This window comes from Eublepharis macularius, chromosome 11, assembly GCF_028583425.1.
Source record: "Eublepharis macularius isolate TG4126 chromosome 11, MPM_Emac_v1.0, whole genome shotgun sequence".
NCBI classification, from domain to species: domain Eukaryota; kingdom Metazoa; phylum Chordata; class Lepidosauria; order Squamata; family Eublepharidae; genus Eublepharis; species Eublepharis macularius.
Genome location: NC_072800.1, coordinates 88,839,289 through 88,860,206, shown reverse-complemented (window position 1 = coordinate 88,860,206; position 20,918 = coordinate 88,839,289). Strand labels below are relative to the sequence as shown.

Sequence of the window (20,918 nt, the reverse complement as noted above, 5' to 3'; positions counted from 1 at the left end):
TCTGGTGGAAATTCTCCTCACTTAAATTGTCTAATAAAATTTAAATTCTCCTAATTATTTCTCCTGGAAATGTTCAAGGCTAATGTTTATTTAGGGGCTTATAAGGGTAATATGTAAAATCATTGGTTTTGCCTTAATATTCATTTACCAAGTGTAGTAATTTATGCTTAACATTCTCCATAGTCCTATTTGAAAAGGAAAGTAAATGAGTCAAATTCTGAAATGCGGCTGAATTTAAAATACGTGCGAAATTTCATTTTCATCTCAGATCTTTGATTCGATGGTTAGCTACATAATTTATGAGACAATCGTTTCTTTCTTTCTTCTTCCATTCCCACTCTTTATGTAATGGGTACACCAAAATAAATACAGAAATTATACATTAAATGTAAACATGCCTGGTGTTTGGCACTTTTGAATATTTGTGGTACATTGTGAAGATGAACGTTAATTGATACACAAAAATAAAGCTTGGCTTATGAGCTGTGAAGTGTTTAACAGCGCATTCCACCAATAAGATTTTTAGACAAAATTATGGTACGTCAGCCTGGTCAACCTATAGGTAACTGGAGCTGGGCAAGATTTGCTTTCTTATGATGCCTGCGTTGGGACTACATGATGTGGGAAACCCAATGAGAATCTTTGTTTGAAGGCTTGTAGTGGTTCTTTCCCGTCTTGTCTGTGGAAGCCCCTTTGAAAGAATGATCAACTGGTGGTTTATGGGCCAGATTAAGCCCCTAAACTAATTTTACTAGCCACCAACAATCCTTTCTAATGCCCTGTCTAATAAGGTAGGAAAAAAATCACCCAGCTACATTGGAAAGGATACGAGACATCATTTCCAACTGTAAGAAACAAAGGCATTCTTCCCTCTTCTCTCCTCGAATTTCCATATATATTACACAGTCATATTTGCGAATACTATGCCAAAAGTCATGTGCGCCACAACTAGATGGCACTGACTTTATTATGGAATCTAGCCCCTAGCGTAGGGTTAATTTCTATGCTAAAATATATCTCTGGCTCCTGTATCACTTTCTAAAGAACACCACGGCACCTGGGAAGGTAGAAACCAACCATTCCTTTCACTGCATTTGCCCTTCCTCATAATTTTTCTGTTCCAGAACGTGGGCCTGAAATCACTCTTCCCTCTTCAGTGACATCTCTTATAGGCAACTTCTCTTCCGCATCCATTTCTGACTATGCATTGGCCAGACGTGGACTTCACTGACATCTATCAACATATATTGGGAGAAGTTAACCTCTTTGGACAGAGAAATGTAAATTTGGGCTTTCAAAACCATTACTGCAGATCTCCTGAGCTCACATACACCAAAAAATATAATTTTAACCCTATATTTTTCTCACTGTGAAGCCACAGATAAAACAAGGCCGGAAAGTAGAAGAGAAAAGAGAGAGAGCGAGAACTCTAAAGCCTTATAAAACCGTTTGGAAGAACTGCTTGTTGTTTTATAAAGAGTCTATAATACTGATAAAAATCTCCAAAAATTCGGGTAGGGTGTTTTTTTTCCCCTTTGCTTTTCTTCTTCCCTCAACTTTCCTTTATTTTGGCTTCATCTCCACTCTTGAGTCATCTGCATCGAGATCATATTCTTCCACCTGCCCACTGGTCCAGACTTTCATGCGGTCAGTGACGTCGCTGGATCTGGGAGCCAGGATAAAGTCATAGATGAGGGCAGCGCCGGCTCCCCCAATGATTGGGCCAACCCAAAAGATCTGAAAGGCAAAGCCAACGAGAGTTGCGTTTGACATAGGAGCGTTCACAGAAATGCTCATTCATTTTGTAATCGGATCTTTTGCACACAGATAAAAATGACTCCTTGCAATGTGTGAAGCAGGTTTATCTACAAAGGGATGTATCTTGCACCTTGGCCGTTTCCACACGACTTACCTGCCTGCAGAACATCGTGTGAAAGACCCGGAAGACAGTGTCTTCTCACGTGAAATCGTGCCAGGAAGACGCGATTTCACGCAAAACTCCCAGATAACAGGCCTGGCCCTATTTCATGCGAGAAGATGCTGTCTTCTGGGTTTTTCGCACAATGTTCCACAGGCAGGTAAGTCATGTGGAAACAGCCCTTGACTAGCTTAAGTTCAGAGGAACCTTCTTCCAGAGCAAAGAGCCTTTCTGTGCAGGTTTTACTGCAGGAGAAAGGTTTCAAATCCTGGAAGAGGTACCCACACTTAGCTGAGCAGAGTGGTAGGATACAATTTACTGTGTACACATTTTTGCCACACCCATAAATACAATTACGCCAAGCTAAATTCATTAACAGAGCAATCCTAAACACAGTTCTTCTAAGTCAGTGGGCTCAGAAGGATCTAACTGTCTTTAGGGTTGCGCTATGATACTTTGATGAGTCCATTTTGCAATACAAACAAACTGGAACTGTAATAATTAATTATTACTATTGTTAACACTTTTAGTGCTTTGCATTGATTTGCTGTTTTAGAACTATGACCAATGAACTATGTAAATAAAGAAGAAATTATTCTGATACATTTTAACAATGAATCAGCCCCCACACCCTATTTCCATTTTATTTTCTCACTGTGAAGCCTAATTTGAACGTAATGCTCGCAAGACAAAAGAGCTGTGCAAACAGGGCCGGTGCACCTATTGAGGCAGGCCTAGCCCCCGCCTCGAGCACTGAGGTGCAGAAGGAGGTGCCGGAGGGGGCACCAGGGGCAGGAGTGTGCACCATGGAGCTGGCGTGCCTGGCTCGCAGCTGCTGTAGCCAGCCAGTCCTGCACCACAGCTGCCACTGCCACCAACACACACCCCCGGCTGGGCACAGCAGCTGCAGGCCAGGCACAGCAGGCATCTGGGGCGGTGTGCGGAACCTCCCCAGCCTCCGTATGCTGTCTTAGCCACCCGCCGGCCAATGGGGCCGGCTTCCTGCGAGATGATTTCACATGCAGTGACATCATCACACAGTCCGGGGGGTGCGCGTGCACTCCATGCACATGCACGTAGGGGCAGCCACGGGCACCAGAAACCCTGGTGCCGCCCCTGTGTGCAAACAATCTACATGTGCTTAGTTAGCATACCAGCATCATAGCCTCAAGGGGTATGGATCTCTGCATGGGCTGCAGCATGGTTTCAACAAGACAAGGAGCCCATGCAAAGTCTTATGTCGCACCAGTATTGTTGCCCATCCCCCAGTGGGGTCCTAAATGCCTGATCTTTTGAAAATGGCTATCAGGCCTATAGTGTGACATCACTTCTGAGGAAAACCAAAAGTAATATTATGCCTGTCTAGGAATAACCAGAAACTCTGTGATAAACCATAGAGCTTTCAGTGATTCCTGGAGAGGAATGGAATCACTTCTGGGTTTTCCCGGAACTGACATCACTGCACTTCCAATGACTACCCATGTCCCCACCACTCCAGCCTCCCACTGGCTGGGCCTGGTAACCCTGTTCTCCAGTCTCTCATTTAAATCAGGCCTAGGAAAAGATAGGCTAGGGGGAAAGGAAGATGAACAATTCTAAAATGTTATGTCCATAAAGTCCACAACAAACAGCCAAAAAACTTCAAGTGAGAACCATGGCAGAGCTCCCATCACACATCATGATTTTCCTAAAACAAGAAGCCTCTGGGGTAACTTCATTTGAATAAATATGTACCTATTTCTGTGAAACAATTTGGAACCTACCCAGTGATTAGTAAAGATACCAGTAATCACAGCCGAACCAAAAGATCTGGCTGGGTTAATTCCACAACCGGTGTAGTCAATCTGTGAAAGGCAAAGAGGAGGACAGTTAGGAAGGACATGCATTCCACCAGAACCCAGACATTCTGCAGAAAGATCCTGCCTCGGCTACCAATTGAGATGGAAAGGAAGAACGAACGAACGAACGAAGATCCTTATGTCAGCCATGATTGAAGAAGGATATGGACATGGAGAGCTTTGGCCTATCCCTCTCATCTTCATCTCAGAACAGCCTTTAAATATCCTTTGAATATTTGTTTTATCTGGAGAACTGCAGACTGCCCCCTTCTGCCCCGCTTGAGCTTATACTTACAGCGAGAAGATGCCCCAATGCCACCGACAGACCAATGGCCAAGGGAGCTGATCCAGAGACGTCGGTCCTCCTCCGGTCAGTTGTGGCGAGCACGCACAGGACCAGCTGCAATGTGGCGATGATTTCAATGCCCAGGCCTTGCCCTGCATTGACCCCAGGTGCCAGCTGCGAGGAAAGGAGATGGAGAAGAAGACCTGTTATTTCTCTTAGTGGTTTGGTGAAGGAGGCACTCCCATTGCCCATCGAAAGAGCAGAGGCCCTCACCCCAGTACATCTTGCCAGAATAATCAACACAAATAATGTAAACTGTTGGAGAAATTGTGGTCAGCAAGGCAACTATATTCATATGTGGTGGTCATGCCCCATAGTGTCAAGATTTTGGGGAAAAAGTATTCATAGAAATGGAAAATATCACATGTCAAGTTATTTATGCCACACTAGTATTGGCCCTATTAATGATCTGGAGGGAACAAAATCAAAAAGTGTCATCAAAGGGGCTGATAGTGTTCGTGCTGATGGCAGCGCATAAGTATGTAGCAAAGTGCTGGAAGTTGGCAGACTCTTTATCAGTGCATCTTGGGTACTCTGAATTATGGCAAATTGCAATGGCGGAAAAATTGATGTACCAACTCAAAGCTGGTTCAATCCAAGTAAATTCTTAACATGCATTGGTATTCCTTCTACCAATTTCCTTTCATTGTTTCACAGCAGTTAAAAGGAATGGCTTGTGAAGAAGCGATGTGAAATGGGTTAAGGGCTGACGCACCCATTGCCAACTTCCCTAGAGCACTGCCAACTTCTTTGGAGCACTTTTCTCCGTGGACTCTTCTTGATGGGCTTCTGCTTAAAGAAAGAACAAAAAATGGACGTATAATATGAATTTTTCTATGAACTTTGACACTTACCTTTCGACAAACATTGGATCAATTGTGGTACTGACCAATTTAGAAAAAATTACTAATTGGGGTATTTTTGAATTACAAGGAATAGATATATGAGATTCTTTGATGTATGTGATATATTTAATGAATTTGTGTACACTTTTTGCACTAAAACTTTAAAAATTAAAAATGTATTAAAAATTTCTAGGTCTCTTAGGACCTTGTGTCCCCTTGGGTTTTCTAGATACCATGGACAGCCAAAAAGACCAATAAGAGGGTTCTAGAGCAAATCAAGCCTGAATTCTCCCTAGAAGCTAAAATGACAAAACTGAGGCTATCATACTTTGGTCACATCATGAGAAGACAAGATTCTCTGGAAAAGTCAATAATGCTGGAGAAAGGAGAAGGCAGTAGGAAGAGAGGAAACCCCAAAATAAGATGGCTTGACTCATTAAAAGAAGCCACATCCTCCAGTTTGCAGGATCTGAGCAAGTCTGTTAATGATAGGAAGTTTTGGAGGTGTTTCCTTCATAGGGTGACCATAGGTCAGAGGCAACTTGACAGCACATAACACACACATTCTTGAAGGAAGAGGCAATCAATGATAAACCCCCTCTGTTAGTCTCTTCCTCCTCGTATCTGAAGAAAGGAGCTCTGACTCTCAAAAGCTTCTACGCTGAAAATCTCATTGGTCTCTAAGGTGCCACTGGACTCCAGTCCTTCAGTCGGAGAGGTCTCACACATCATTTATTATTGACTGCTTTAACTAGAAATGCCAGGGCTTTGAATCTGGGACCTTTGGCATGCCAAGTGGGTGCTCTACCACCGGGCCAAAAACCCAAAAAGGGCCAAACAAGTATTTGATTAAGAGTCTCCCACATTGTAATCTGATGCCCCAACCACTACTACACACTGGCTTTCAGTAGGGCTTAATAGGTCCTTAAAAATCTTCATGAAATAGATTGAACTGGGACTTTTTGCGTGGCAATCTGGAAATATATAATGCTGTTCTCAGAATATTCCTGTACCCTCAGGAACAGCCCTATAAGTTTAGGGCATCTGCAGTTTTTGCAAGGATACTGGATTATTGCTTGCACCAGAACTCTAGCCTCCTCGCTATTACTCCTGCCAGGAGTTATTTATTGTTATATATTTTTGTTTTATTTGTTTTCCATTGTGGGTCCCAGCTCTATTGAGTGAAAGACCAGCTTACGGATATTTTAAATAAATACTTATGCAAACAAATTGTTCCAGTTTGTTTCCCAAAGGTGGTGCTGCTAACGGTCTTGCTATTGCACAGTGCAAGACCCTTCATTGACATCCAGGTCATTAACTGGCTGTTGCACTTGGTGCTGGACAAACTGTGTCGTACAACAGACCAACTGGGGATGGACTGTGAAATCTCTTGTGTAACGAGGCTACTTTTGGGGGGTTACATTTTGTTTTGTGGTTCTACTTTTTAATTTTTTTTAAAAAAAAAAATTCAATCGATGCCAATTTACCATCCCTCTCTCAATGATTCTCGAAAAAATGGTTTTACCAACAAATTCGTGAGACCGTATTCAAACCACTGAATGTAAGTTTGTTTTTGTACAGGAGATTCTTTTCAGAGATTAAATTCCCTGCCAGGCAGAAGTTATCTCATCTGGCAGAGGGTTGGTGTTTATAAGGAGCTAAAGCCGTACTTTTCAACATGTTGAATTGATCTCATGGCCAAGCGGGGAATGCGCAGGAAATCAGGCTTGAAAGAAAACCTCATCTCATGCATTTCCAGTCTAATTTCCGGAAGATAACTCATTTTGATGACTGCGGAGAAGTCCTGAAATGCTTGGATGCCTAACAGAATGTTTTGACTTTCAAATCTTGTTTGTTACTTTCCCTCTTTCTTTTAATAAAAAAAGAAATCTCCAACCAGGAAATCTCCCGGTTATGTGAGCCCCAAAAGAACAAGAATGGTTACATCTGTGCAGGACTTTTTTTCTGGGAAAACTCAGTGGTGGAACTCAAGACTGCACAATGACATCACTTTGGGTCAGCTGGAATAAGGGGGGAGTTTTTTAAAGTTTGAATCACCCTCAGCGAAAATGGTCACATGGCCGGTGGCCCTGCCCCCTGATCTCCAGACAGAGGGGAGTTTAGATTGCCCTCCGCGCCACTTGGCAATCTAAACTCCCCTCTGTCTGGCGATCAGGGAGCGGGGCCACCAGCCATGTGACCATTTTCAAGAGGTGCCGGAACTCCGTTCCACCGGCGTTCCTGCTGAAAAAAAGCCCTGCATCTGTGTAATGTGTTATGGGTGCATGTTTGAACTTATCACTGGGACATGGAGACACACAACCCGCAAATGTTTTCCACTCTGTCAAAATGGTGGCAAGAGACTGTCCCACCTTGCTGTTCATATGTTGCATTCAAAGTTGTCAGGATTACATTGGTGGGTCTTTGCCCTTAAGGTTGCCAGTTCCCAGTTGGGAAACTCCTGGAGATTTGGGGGTGGAGCTAGGAGAGGGCAGGGTTTGGGCAGGGGATAGACCTTAGTTGGGCATAATGCCATAAAGTCCACCTTCCAAGGCAGCCATTTTCTCCAGGGGGACTGATCTCTGCATCTCAGAGCTCAGTTATAATTCCAGGAAATCTCCAGCCACCACCTGGAGGTTGGCAACCCTATTTACCCTACAGCCCAGAACTACAACTAATTGCAGGAACTGTGGCTTTAAATTGGATTCGATAACTTCCTGGAGGACAGGTCCACCAATGACTATTAGCCACGATGGCTAAATAGAACCATGTTCACTGGCAGTGTACTTCTAAATACCAGCAGCCGGGATGCAACCACAGGAAGTGGCTTGTAGGTCTTCTGGGAGAAGAGCATCTGATTGCCCATTGCGTGGAACAAGATGCTCAGACAGATAAGACTACTGGTCTGATGTGGCATGGCTGCTCTCATATTCTAAAAGAGAAAGTAGAATATGTTTGTTTTGAGTCTTTTCTGCTATTCCTCTAGTCGATTCCCACGTTGCATTAGAGAGCATTTAGATGGTCACTGTTGCTAGGCTAGGATCTTGGGTTTGCACAACTCTTCTTATGTGCCCCATGCATGGAGTGCCAATCAAATTCAACGGTATTTGCAAGGACTCCAGATAACAAGCCAAGCTGGGAACTCCCGAGATCTGTCTGTAGGGCATGGTGCCATACTAGACACAGGGCTTGGATTTTTCACATGCAAGACAACTGGCTTGTGAAATAGTCCCAGTGGCCACTAGAGATGGGCACGAATCGAATTACGACCCAAAAAAACGCACAAACCAGGCCAGTTTGTGGTTTGTGAACCAGTGGTTCATGGAAGCTCGTTTCCACGAACTTCCATGAAGTGGTCTACTGCTTCGTTTGGGTCATAAAGGGGCAGTTTAAATGCCCCTGCCAGCAGTTTAAATGCCCCTGCCAGCTGATAGTTCAAAGGGACCTGCCGCTGGCAAGCCACAAAAAATGTTTATATGACCATTTCCCTGGGGAATGGCTTGCCAGTGGCAGGTCCCTTTGAACTATCAGCTGGCAGGCGGCGGGGGGGGGATCCCCCCTCACCACCTGCCAGCTGATAGTTTAAAGGGACCTGCCGTTTGCAAGCTGTAGGGCCCTTTAAACTGCCCAAACCGCAGCCCCCACCCCCCCAGCCCCAGCCCCAACCCCAGCCCCACACTTGCCTTGCCCTGCAGGCCCGTGGCATCCTCCCCCTCCTCCCGCAAGGGGCGGAAAGGCCGTTTTTGACCTCTTCCACCACTGCATAGGCCCGCAGGGTGGCAGAGGAGGGCGAAAATGGCCTTCCCGCCCCTCAAATGGCAGCCCCTCAAAAGGCCATTTTCAGCTTCCTCAACCACCAAAAATGGCCTCCCTGCCCCTCACGTGGCGGCGGCTTCCTTCTGCCTGGGGGAATTGATGAAGCAGTGGTAGAGGCAGCTAAAGGGTGGAGAGCTTTGGGCTGCACGCAGGGAGGAAACCGAATCAGGTGGGTGGGGCCACCAGACATGTGATTACTTTGGACAGGTGCCAGGATGCTGTTTCATCACATTCCGGCTGCCCTGATGATGGCTAAATGAAACTTCCTTGTCCAGAGGCAGGGTACCCCAATATTAAATGCAGGAAACAAGCATCAAAGGAAGGTTATTGCCTTCTTGGCCTGCTTGAGGACATCCCGGGGACCACAGTCAGAAACAAACTCGAAGGGTGTTGGTCTGAAATAGAGAGCTTGCGGGCTTTCCAAATTCATTTATCTAGAGTTTGGTTGATATGATCTGGAGCCAGTTGACATGACAGCTATGCTCATACCCAAGTCCTTAGAATCTGCTACAATTCCTTATTTATACATTTAAAGGTCATGTAAGAGCTGAACTAATCACTAGCAAGGTCTGAAATGCCTTGGAATTCCTTGATCACATAGATTTACTTCTCACTGAGAGCAAAGCTACAAGTGACGCCTTACACAGGTTGGACACTTGTCAGCTTCCCTCAAGTTTTGGTGGGAAATGTAGGCGTCCTGGTTTTACAGCTTGGCTCTCCATTACAGCTGCAAGACCAGGGCCGATTCCAGACGGCCCTCCCCGTCCCGAAACGTCGCGCGTCGTTGTGCGGAAAACGCTAAATATCGTGTTTTCCATGCGACGATGCGCAACGTTTCGGGACGGGGAGGGCCATCTGGAATCAGCCCAGGATGCCTACATTTCCCATCAAAACTTGAGGGAAGCTGACAAGTGTCCAACCTGTGTAAGGCATCACTTGTAGCTTGGCTCTGAGATAGTAAGCCTGTGTAGCACTTCAGATTACTGATAGGAGTTCTCCATGCCAAAAAAAATTCCTGCACACAGAAAAGAAACCTGTCAGGGAAAAGGTCCAAGTAGAATCCTGATCTGCTAGTCTTCTATGTACAGGGATTCCCCCCCCCTCTATTGAAGAGCATTCAGTCACAGGAATCTCACACAAATAAAAACAAAGCTGTTGTCAAGAACTCTCATAAACACAAGACTGCCGCAAGAACTTCTGAACTTCGGTTGCATATATATGCTCTGTTTTTTCTCGATTTTGCTTGTGGCCCCATTCTCAGACATTTCATCAGGAATGTGGGTAACAAATAGCATATTTCAGATTTGGGATCCTTACTGGTTACCTTTTTAAATTAAAAAAAAAACCAGAAAGAGGAAACAGGAAATTAAACTGGACCAAGGTAAACCGAGCTCTGTTCTTTCCCAGTGGCCAGATAATATTTTTCCCACTAGCAATAAGAAAAGGATTTTATGGGGAAGGGGAGTTTCCATTGCATGGACGTTGCTATCAAAATAACACTATTTGTTTGTTATGAAGGAGGGTATTATGGTATGGAACCGCACTCCATTAGGATCAAACGGCCTCTGGCTCACCAGCAGAGCGCAGATGCCTTTGTCACTTTATTCATTATAAAGGGGATTGTGGGTCTGTCAGCCTTTTTTCCCACTTAGGCGGGAAAACTCTGCTGAGATCTGAGTTCTTCAAATCAAGATAGACTTTTTCTGAGCCAGTGGCTAAGAGCCTTGCTACAAGTGACATTTTACACGTGAAGGATAAAGGATCATTTTCGCAAGTCTTTCTGGGAACTGAAGTTCCTCTCCCCCACCGCTTTTCCTTTTGTTCCTTCCCTTCGCTGCCTGAAGAGACAGAGAAAGCCTGCGGCAACAGCAGCTTTTGCAAATCGTTCCTCCAGTCACAAGCCTACTCTCAGTGATCTTTGGGGCAGGCAACTGCAACTTTCTCAGCTTTCTCCGGAGCATTCCGCCCCCCACCCCCCCAGCAAGACGATTTGCAAAAGCTGGTGTTGCCGTAGGCTCTCTCTGTCTCTTCAGGCAGCGAGGGGAAGGAACAGAAGGAAAAGGGGTGGGGGAGAGGAACTTCAGTTCCCAGAAAGACTTGCGAAAATGATCCTTTATCCTTCACGTGTAAAATGTCACTTGTAGCAAGGCTCTAAGTTGCACATCTGCCATGCAGGGCCATTTAACTCACTGGAAACATTCCCAACAGGCTGCCTCGCTGCCGGGCTACTGGCAGCTGAGAGCAAGCAGAACCAAATCCTAACTGTGGGCCAGCTTTGCAGGGCTTGCCTTCAGTAGCTTCTGGGGTCTGTGACAATTCACCAATTATTCCTTCTCGTGCCACAGTGAATTGATAGCAGTGTGGCAGGAGGCAATGAGTGAGCTGCTTTACCGATTGTTGGTGCCAGTGGCCGGGTCTCAGCCAAGCGGTTCCTACAACACTAGTTCACTAAATTGCAGGCACAGGGAGTTGGTCTTGCTCCCACATCTGTTTAGCTTCCCGCTGTTACCACATTGTCACAGGTAGACATGGGCACGAACAGGAAAAAAAACTGAACATGGTGTTCGTTGTTCATTGCCATCCACAAACAATGAACAACGAACATTGACGAACATGATCCTGTTCACGAACATGTTTGTTGTTCGTTGTTCGTTGTTCATGGGGGCCAGCAGGCTCTCCTCCAGCCATCAAGATCCCTACCACACCACTCCCAAAAACCCTACCTGAGCAGGTAGCAGGAAAGGTACCAATAATAAATAATAGCTTGGTCCCAGAGCCTGGCAGCAGCTCTGCAACTTGAAGGGGTAGATCCCTATCCCACCACACACAAAGAAAATCCAAGCTCCAATGCACTCACCCTCTCTCTAACAGCAGCTGTCTCTCCCTGAAAGCTAGAGCTGGGAGCCCCCCTCCCCCTTGGTCTTTTCCTCTTGCAACAAATTTGTAGCTCCAGTCCACGCTTGGAAGGAAGACCTGCCTATCAAGCTAAATTGGGCTTAAATTGGGGTTTCCAGGGCAACAGCAGGAGTTCAGACAGAGTTCAGACAATCCCTGTCTGAGTTGCCATGGGAATTGATTGCAGGTGCGAGACTGTCTGACTTGATGAACAGCAAGACGAACAGCAACGAACAAGGCTTGCAATGACCACCTGTTCGTTTAGAATGGGGCCTCACAAACAGCTTGTTCGCAAACAGCAGATTGGACTGTTCGTGTCTTTTTTCCGTTCGTATTGCTGTTCGTGCCCATCTCTAATCACGAGCTGTCTCCTTAGTGGAAAGCGACATGGATGAGTTACCTTTAGGTGGTTGTGAAAAAACTCAATACACAGGAAGAACCAAGAACCATCTCCAGATCACACCACTGTTCCAAGAGGCTCAGGTTATTTTCATGGAGGGACAGCCAAGGGTCATAGAGTCAGAGAAACACTCAGAGGCCATCTAGTCCACCCCCTTGTTCAATGCAAGAAATCCAAACTCAGATCATTCACAACACATGGCTGCCCACCTAACACTTTTACCATTAGGAAACTTCTTCCCTGACATCTACTATCAGAACTTTTTGCTGGAGATGCCAGAGACTGAACACTGATTCAGACCATTGGTCCATCAAGGTCAAGATTGTCTCCTTTGACTGGCAACTGCTCTACCAGGTCTCAGAGTGACATCTTTCACATTACTCACTGCCTGCTCCTTTTAACTAGAGATGCTGGGGATTGAACCTGGGACCTTCTGCATGCAAAGCAGAAGATCTTCCACTGAGCCACAGCCCCACAGTTAACATCCGTCCAGTTTCTCGAGATTCAAAACAACCTCAAGAAGTGATCCCAGTGTACCCACATAATTAAAACCGCATATCAAATTATATAAACCGTACGCTTTCTTTAAAAAGCGTTTCTAGGTAACACCTGTACTGTACCGCAAGCAAGAACGCCATTAAGGGCCTCTCTAATGATAAATGATTGAACAGGGTTAGTAAAAAGACTGTCCACTTAAGTTCCAGCAGATTTTAACATCTCCCTCCACATGCAAGACTAGAAAGTTTCTCTCATCTTTGACAGCAAGTCTTGGCATGGCAGGAAGTTTGTAAGGAGGGGGACCGTTCAAACATGCAAGCTCTGTGTCCATGGGAGATAAAGTGTTGACCCACAAGGGCTGTACTATCCATCCTGTTGAATGTTTTTTGCTATTCCTTCCAAGAGCTCGGTGTGGCGTACATAGTTCTCATATCAACTCTGTGAGGCAGGTTAGGCTGAGAACTTGATGGCTGACCCAGAAAGACGACGAGTTTCATCAAATATAGGCTTGGATCCAGATCACATCAGGACTACTCTGACACTCTAACCACTACATCACATAGATTAAGAATGTAAGAATCAGACCAGCAGTTTATCTAGTCCAGCATGTCATCTTACATTATGGCCAAACAGTAGCAGTAAGGGCCAGCCAACCAGGCATAGTGGTATTCCCCCAAATCTCCTGGAATTTCTCAACCTGGAGCTGGCAACCCTATCTAAAAGCCAGTATATGCAAACAACAGAATGAAAATCTTATTTTCACCACCTCAGGCTGCAGGTGTGGAGTTTAGTTGCCACAAAACTTTGCCTAATTTACAACGAGCTGAATTTGGAGATTCTTCCAAATCCACTGAATTCTGAGGGAAGCAATAGAAGATTCAATAAGCCTAGCAACATTTTCGAGATGGTTTAATGTACAATTCTATTGCACAGAGGTTGAATGCTTGTAAACCCATACTTCTAATTTGAGCCTCTGATATTTCATGCAACTGGCAGATTTAAGGTGTCAAACGTTTTCATCCTGGGCGTTGCCGACTGCAGGTATGGGTTTTATGTTTCAATGTCCATTCATTTGCCCAAAATATTTTCCTGTATTTAGAAAACTAGAATTCAGAACTCTAGTATAATTCTCCCTGACATGCTAGCTTTCTACTTGAAGGGAGTTATTTTTTTAAAAAAATAGGGAGCATCCAACCATTCAGCAATCCCAAAAATAAGAGTGGTTCAGTTTGGGAAATTTTACTCATTGCTGCTTATCAAAAGTAGTCCCTTAGCCTAAAATTTTTTCATACATATGCAAATATATAAAATACCTCTTAGTTTCATAGAATATCTGGTGTACTTTGTAAGAAGTCCCTCTCTTTACTAGATCACCTATAATTCCTTATATTGTAATAAGCATTACTTAGTACAATTACTACTACTATAATTAATAATAACATAGACTTCTTGTGAATTATAAATCTTTGTATATTTAATTGTTACTTATTACTTGCTTTGACTTTATGCATGTTTTTAAATTTTGTGTGCTTATTGTTTAACAGTTTATAGTTGTGTTTTACAGTTTTAATAAAACTTTATTTAAAAAAAAAGTAGTCCCTTAATTAAAGTAAAACCCGCCTTGCTTTTCTTTTTCGACAGCTAATGTCCCAACTGTCATATCTCCAATAACTACAAAGCATGGTGAGAAACTAGTAGTCCCTTTTGTGTGTGGCAGACCGTAAAAAGAAGAATGATAGTTCTATTTACATAAAACTAAAGGATCTAAAACGTAAAGTATGATTGCCATAGGAGATAGCAAATTGCCTCATTTCTATGAGCCTTTCTTTCATGGTTGCCAGCAAAAGACATTCCCATTACTGAACTGTCACATTGAGACACCTTTGTGTCTTCCCTGTGGGAAAGTTTTCTTAGAGTTGGGGGGAAATGTTTGGAAATAAATCAGGAGGGTGTTTAAAGTGTGACTAAAACAGACTGAGCCAGAAAGTTTCTCAATAAAGTTTGAAACATTTATTTACGGCTGCAATCTCCCCTTCTGTGATCGCCATGGTTATGGACTCAGTGCAGACATGGAAATTGCTAGCAGGCAAAGATCTTAAAACAAATTGCTTACAGCACTGGAATTAACGTTGTCACTTGCCACCAAAGGCTGGCCAAAAGCCAACACAGCACTTGGTCCTTAGGTACAAACTTATTTACTCATGTTTTGATTCAGAAAGATTTCATCTGCATGTTTGGCTTAATAATAGTTTTGAAATTTGCAGCTGCCATACACTCTTGCATCTGTTTTCGTTGAATGCACTGTTGGTCATATTGTATTTTTGCTCTTTGCATGTCCTCGCTAGTGATTATATTATATTCACTTGCGATATGTAATCTGCCTTGGATCTCAGGGAGAAAGATGGACTACAAATAAACAACAATAATAATAATAATCAAAAAGAGTCCAGTAGCACCTTTAAGACTAACCAACTTTATTGTAGCGTAAGCTTTCGAGAATCACAGTTCTCTTCGTCAGATGCCTCTGACGAAGAGAACTGTGGTTCTCGAAAGCTTACGCTACAGTAAAGTTGGCTAGTCTTAAAGGTGCTACTGGACTCTTTTTGATTTTGCTACTACAGACTAACACGGCTAACTCCTCTGGATCTATGACCAATAATAATAATAAATGTTTGGAGGAATTCTGATGGAAGCCAACAGAGTTTTTGGCAAAACGCATAGAATTTTTATAGCAGAGCTACACACATCCCGAACTAGAATACCAACAGAAAGAAATGGCTTCCCAGTAACTGAACTGAATACAATTAGATAGGAATATTTGTAACAATTGGTAGAATCTGAGCATGGTGTTATGAGAATGCTCTGTGTGACGGAGGGAGGATAAAAAAAAAACTTGGGTCATCATTACATGCATTTTACAAAACCTTATCAGATTTGAAGAGGATTCAAAGCTAGGAGGGGATAGCAAACACCTTGCAAATAAAATTTAAAATAACCTTGATATGTTGGAAAGCTGGGCTACAAGATGAAATTCAGCACAGGTGTGTTCAGTTCTGCATTTAAACAAAAAGAATCATACAGACAGGTATAGGATGGAGGGGGTGGATATCTGGCCATTGTACACGTGAAAAGGATTTTAGGACTGCAGTGATTCAAAAGGTGCTCAAGAGTCGGCAGTGTGATGCAGCTGCAATACAGGCTAATGCAACTTTCGGTCGCATTAACAGAAGAGTACTATCTGTGTTACAAGGAGTAATCATTGCATTGTGTTGCTCCATGCTAGTCAGACCTCAACTGCAGTCCTGTGTCCATTTGTGCAGAGGGTTGGACTAGATGACCCTTGGTACCCCTCCAGCTCCTTGTTTCCATGTTACCACAAATTAGAACAGAAGGCAACAGAAATGCTTTGGGGTCTGTCAGACATGAGCTGCATTTCTATTAACCTTTCATTCAAGGTTGAGCCTGGGACATTCTTCCCCTGAGCCCCTCCTCAAATCATAAGCCCTCCTACTGATCCAAGACCCTCTCTCCTCATTGCATCTTGGGAAAAATACTCATGGTATTCTATTCTCACCAGGAACCATTACAGAAATATAGCATAAAGAATCTTCTGCCCACCCTCCCCAAAATTCCAACTCTCCTTAAATTCTCTGTGCAAAACAGATGCTGCACTAACAGCCCGTCTAGTAAACTGTTGCACAAACTAGCTGAGAAAGCTTGAGAAAGTGCTGCAAAGTTTGGGTTCCTCGTTTATGCCGGCAAGAGGCAATCCATCTTCCAAATGACAGATGCGGTTGCAATCATTACCGATACCACAGTACTCTTGGGGGAAACAAATGTGCTCGGCTAGTCTGATGGATTCTGGAAACTCAACTCAGTGGCGTTAATGGCTGGATAATGGAATGAGCTGCAGTTGGGAAACAGGAGCTGGTACACGAAACGTTGGGTGTGAGCCTAGGCTACCGGGGCCCAGATTGTTCTCAGGCACATTGCTCCATCTGTAAACTCAATTAATAGAATAGGCAGGAATTCAGGGCAGTGCAGTGTTTCGTAGTGGTTACAGGCAGCATCAGGCCAGAATCTAAGAGCGGGACCACAAGTGATGCCTGACACAGATTGGACACTTGTCAGCTTCCCTCAAGTTTTGATGGGAAATGTAGGCCTCCTGGTCTTGCAGCTTGGTTCTCCGACTGCTGTCCAATGGACTTTTCAACTGTCACTTGTCCAACATTCCGCCAATCTGCCTACATTTCCCGTCAAAACTTGAGGGAAGCTGACAAGTGTCCAACCTGTGTCAGGCGTCACTTGTGGTCCCGCTCTAAGAGACCTGGATTCAAATGTCCCCATTCTTCCATGAGTTTCGTTGGGTGACCTTGAGCCAGTCATTGTCTCTGCCTCAACTATCTCAGAGGGCTATCGTGATGATCAATCAGGATGGGACAACCATGTGTCCGACCTTTAGCTCCTTGGAGGAAGGGCAGAATGAAAATGCACTGGGGTGGGTTGATAAATAGATACACCAAAGACAAAGCAAAAATCCAGATCTGGCTCAGAAGTAGGCCTGGCTCCAGTTTGTTGGGTCCCATTAGAATTGCCAACCTCAGACAAATATATCTATATATGGCAGTGGTAGAGAATACCCTCAAGTCACAGCTCTCTTGTGGCAACCCCTTGTGGGGTTTTCATGCCAAGAGACTAACAGCCATGGCTTGCCATTGCTTGCCTCTGCAACTCCGGTCACTGGAGGTCTCCCATCCAATTACTAACCAAGGCCAACTATGCTTAGCTTCTAAGATCTGACAAGATCAGGCTCACCTGGGCTATCCAGGTCAGATACACACACACACACACACACACACACACACACACACACACACACACACACACACACACATACACATACACATACACATACATATACATATACATATACATATACATATACATATACATATACATATACATATACAGGGCTTTTTTCAGCAGGAACACAGTGGAACGGAGTTCCGGCACCTCTTAAAAATGGTCACATGGCTGGTGGCCCCGCCCCCTGATCTCCAGACAGAGGGGAGTTTAGATTGCCCTCCACGCTGCTGAGCAATGCGGAGGGCAATCTAAAGTCCCTTCTGTCTGGAGATCAGGGGGCAGGGCCACCAGCCATGTGACCATTTTCACCGAGGGCAATTTAAACTTTAAAAAACTCCCCCCTTGTTCCAGCTGACCCAAAATGACATCATTGTGCGGTCCTGAGTTCCACCACTGAGTTCTACCACCTCTTTTCCCAGAAAAAAAGCCCTGTGCATATACATATACATATACATTTGTTCTTGTTATGTGCCATCAAGTCACCTCCAATCTATGGCGACCATATGAATGAAAGACCTCCAAAACGTCCTCTCATTCACAGACTTGCTCAGATCCTGCAAACTGGAGGACGTGGCTTCTTTGATTGAGTCCAGCCATCTCGTTTTAAGTCTTCCTCTTTTCCTACTGCCTTCCACTTTTCCTAGCATTATTGACTTACATACATACATAGATTTAGATATACATATATTTACACGCACGCACACCCCAACATTTGCCAAACAAAGACAGACTGCAAACTTTTTAAAAGAACTCAGAACCACAGCTCACCACTAATTAAAACACTGTTGAGGTAATGAATCTCATCACCAAGGAGACATCACGGGCGGGGTAGGACAACGGATGGATACCGTCTTTGGGGAACCCGGGTAACACCATTAGTCAGACATAGCTTCCTTGTTTGTCACATGGTACCTTCAAACAGCCACAACTGTATGTGTCATCCAAATGACAGATTCAGTCTTGCTACATAAACAATGTTCCTAACATAGCAACAGCCGTTCCAGCCTTTCCAAACCTGTTATTTTCTTGTGCTGGGCCTTGGCCAGGAGGGCTTCTCCCTGACCTTCTGCTACTCAGGAGAGAGATACATTGACAATACAACAGGCCTAGAATACAATAGATCTACAATACAGTACAATACAATACAACCCGCCACCTCTAACCCAGCCTTTCTAAACAATGTTTAGGCCAAGTTCTTAGTGACATGGGAAATGTGTGTGGACTGTACCACATCAGACAGCAGGTCCTTCTAAAGAATGTTTAAGCTGAGTTCTTAGTTATGTGGTAAACATGTGTGGACTGTACCACATCAGACAGCAGGTCCTTCTAAAGAATGTTTAAGCTGAGTTCTTAGTTGTGTGGTAAACGTGTGTGGACTGTACCACATCAGACAGCAGGTCCTTCTAAAGAATGTTTAAGCTGAGTTCTTAGTTATGTGGTAAACATGTGTGGACTGTACCACATGTTTAAGCCGAGTTCTTAGTGGCATGGGAAACAGGTGTGGACTGTACCACATCAGACAGCAGGTCCTTCTAAAGAATGTTTAAGCTGAGTTCTTAGTTGTGTAGTAAACGTGTGTGGACTGTACCACATCAGACAGCAGGTCCTTCTAAAGAATTTTTAAGCTGAGTTCTTAGTTATGTGGTAAACATGTGTGGACTGTACCACATCAGACAGCAGGTCCTTCTAAAGAATGTTTAAGCCGAGTTCTTAGTTATGTGGTAAACATGTGTGGACTGTACCACATCAGACAGCAGGTCCTTCTAAAGAATGTTTAAGCCGAGTTCTTAGTGGCATGGTAAACATGTGTGGACGGTACCGCATCAGACAGCAGGTCCTTCTAAAGAATGTTTAAGCCGAGTTCTTAGTTGTGTGGTAAATGTGTGTGGACTGTACCACATCAGACAGCAGGTCACGTGACCGAATACCCCCCCCCCAGGGGACAAAATCCTTTCATATTGAAAACTGGAGGGATTTCCACACACACTCACAGGCCTCTGAGACCAGCCGGAAGAGCCTCCTTGAGTAAAGCCGGCTGGAGTTCACCCATTAATCACCTTTGCTGCTTAGACAACCTCTTAAATACACATATTCCTATTGCCTATTTTAGCTGCTGGCTCTGAAGCAAAAGGCACTTTCACAGAACTGGACAAGGGCTGGATGAAACCTTTGAAATCGTTCCAGTCTGGCTCTCCGCAGACATAAGCAAGACATTGACACCTTTTCCACTTGGCTTCCCCCTCCTTTTTGAGCTGGTTTGCTACTCAGCAGTTTTGAGGGCTTGAGTGCCTGTAACAGTTTGGAAGGTGGAAGGTGGAATTTTCCAAAAGGAGAGGTGCCAGGGGACGAGAAACGTGCCAGGAAGCCGGCCCTTCAGCTCCGTGCGTCCTTTGCCAAAGTCTCAGCTGAACAGGGACAGAAAACGGTCACCTACTGGTGAAGGAAAGGCACTCTTTGCATGCACCAAAGTGACTTTTCTCATTATTATATCACAAAGCTGGGTCCTGGCTTTAAAAAAAAACATTTCGATAGAATCCGTTATCATCTGCTGCCAGGGTTTACTGATTTTTATCAGGCTTTAAAGGTTTCAGAGAGTCCAAATAAAAATTTGATAGGAAGGTAAGTGGTGATAGATGGAAAAACTTTGTAGTTCAATAAGAGTCGGTGTGGCGTAGGGTTGCCAGCCTCCAGGTAGTGGCTGGAGATCTCCTGGAATTGCAACTGGTCTCCAGGCCACAGAGATCAGCAGGAGAAAATGGCTACTTTGAGGGGTGAATTCTATGGAATTATGCCATGCCGAGGTCCTTTCCCTCCCCAAACCTAACTTTCTCCAGGTTTCACTCCCCGATCTCCAGGAATTTCCCAACATGGAGCTGGCAACCCTAGTGTGGTGTGATGGTTAGAGAGTCAGACTAGGATCTGGGAGTCCCAGGTTCAAAGCTTGCACATACTCAGCCGAACTTGTAAAAATAAAAATAAAAATAAAAAATAAATCATAGGCCTTGAGTAGGCCTTGCATCCCCTTGCACTGCAGGTCGACACTGGAGAAGCCTCTCCAGGAAATACGTTTCACGACTGAGTGCCCGTTGCTCTTTTTGACAAGAGATGAGTAATTAAAAGTGGCGCAATGGACAGAAATGTAAGAGCTACAACTTTTCCTACAACTGCATCTCCGTTATGGGGAAAAAGTGTCACCTACTGAACCATGGATCTATTCGGGGCTTTTTTTCTGGAGAAAGAGGTGGTAAAACTCAAGGGGCTACCAGCATACAGGGCAACTCCCGGCTGGAGGTGGTGCCCCTTGTACCACATGAGGCACATAAAGCACGCGCACGATCCTGGGACTGTGCAATGATGTCACTTCCAGGAAGTGCATCATGCAGGGCACAGCCACTCCTGGGACCGCTCCCAGGCATCAGCTGGAGCAAGGGGGAGGAGTTTTTAAAGTTTAAATTGCTTTCGGCGCCAGTGATGCTGAGAGCGAGCTAAACTCCTC

The 20,918-nt window shown here is 44.5% G+C and overlaps 1 protein-coding gene across 1 annotated transcript in view; it reads right to left on the bottom strand.

Moving 5' to 3' along the window:
- Positions 1–229: 229 nt before the first annotated feature.
- The window catches only part of AQP1 (aquaporin 1 (Colton blood group)), a 40,060-nt gene continuing 19,371 nt past the window's right edge, over positions 230–20,918 (bottom strand). Inside the window, exons 2-4 of the mRNA XM_054992020.1 lie at positions 4,052–4,216; positions 3,682–3,762; positions 230–1,737 (exon numbers count right to left, since the gene is read on the bottom strand). Of these exons, the coding sequence (XP_054847995.1) occupies positions 1,564–1,737; positions 3,682–3,762; positions 4,052–4,216 (420 nt within the window). The 3' untranslated portion in view covers positions 230–1,563. The remainder of the gene's footprint in view (positions 1,738–3,681; positions 3,763–4,051; positions 4,217–20,918) is intronic.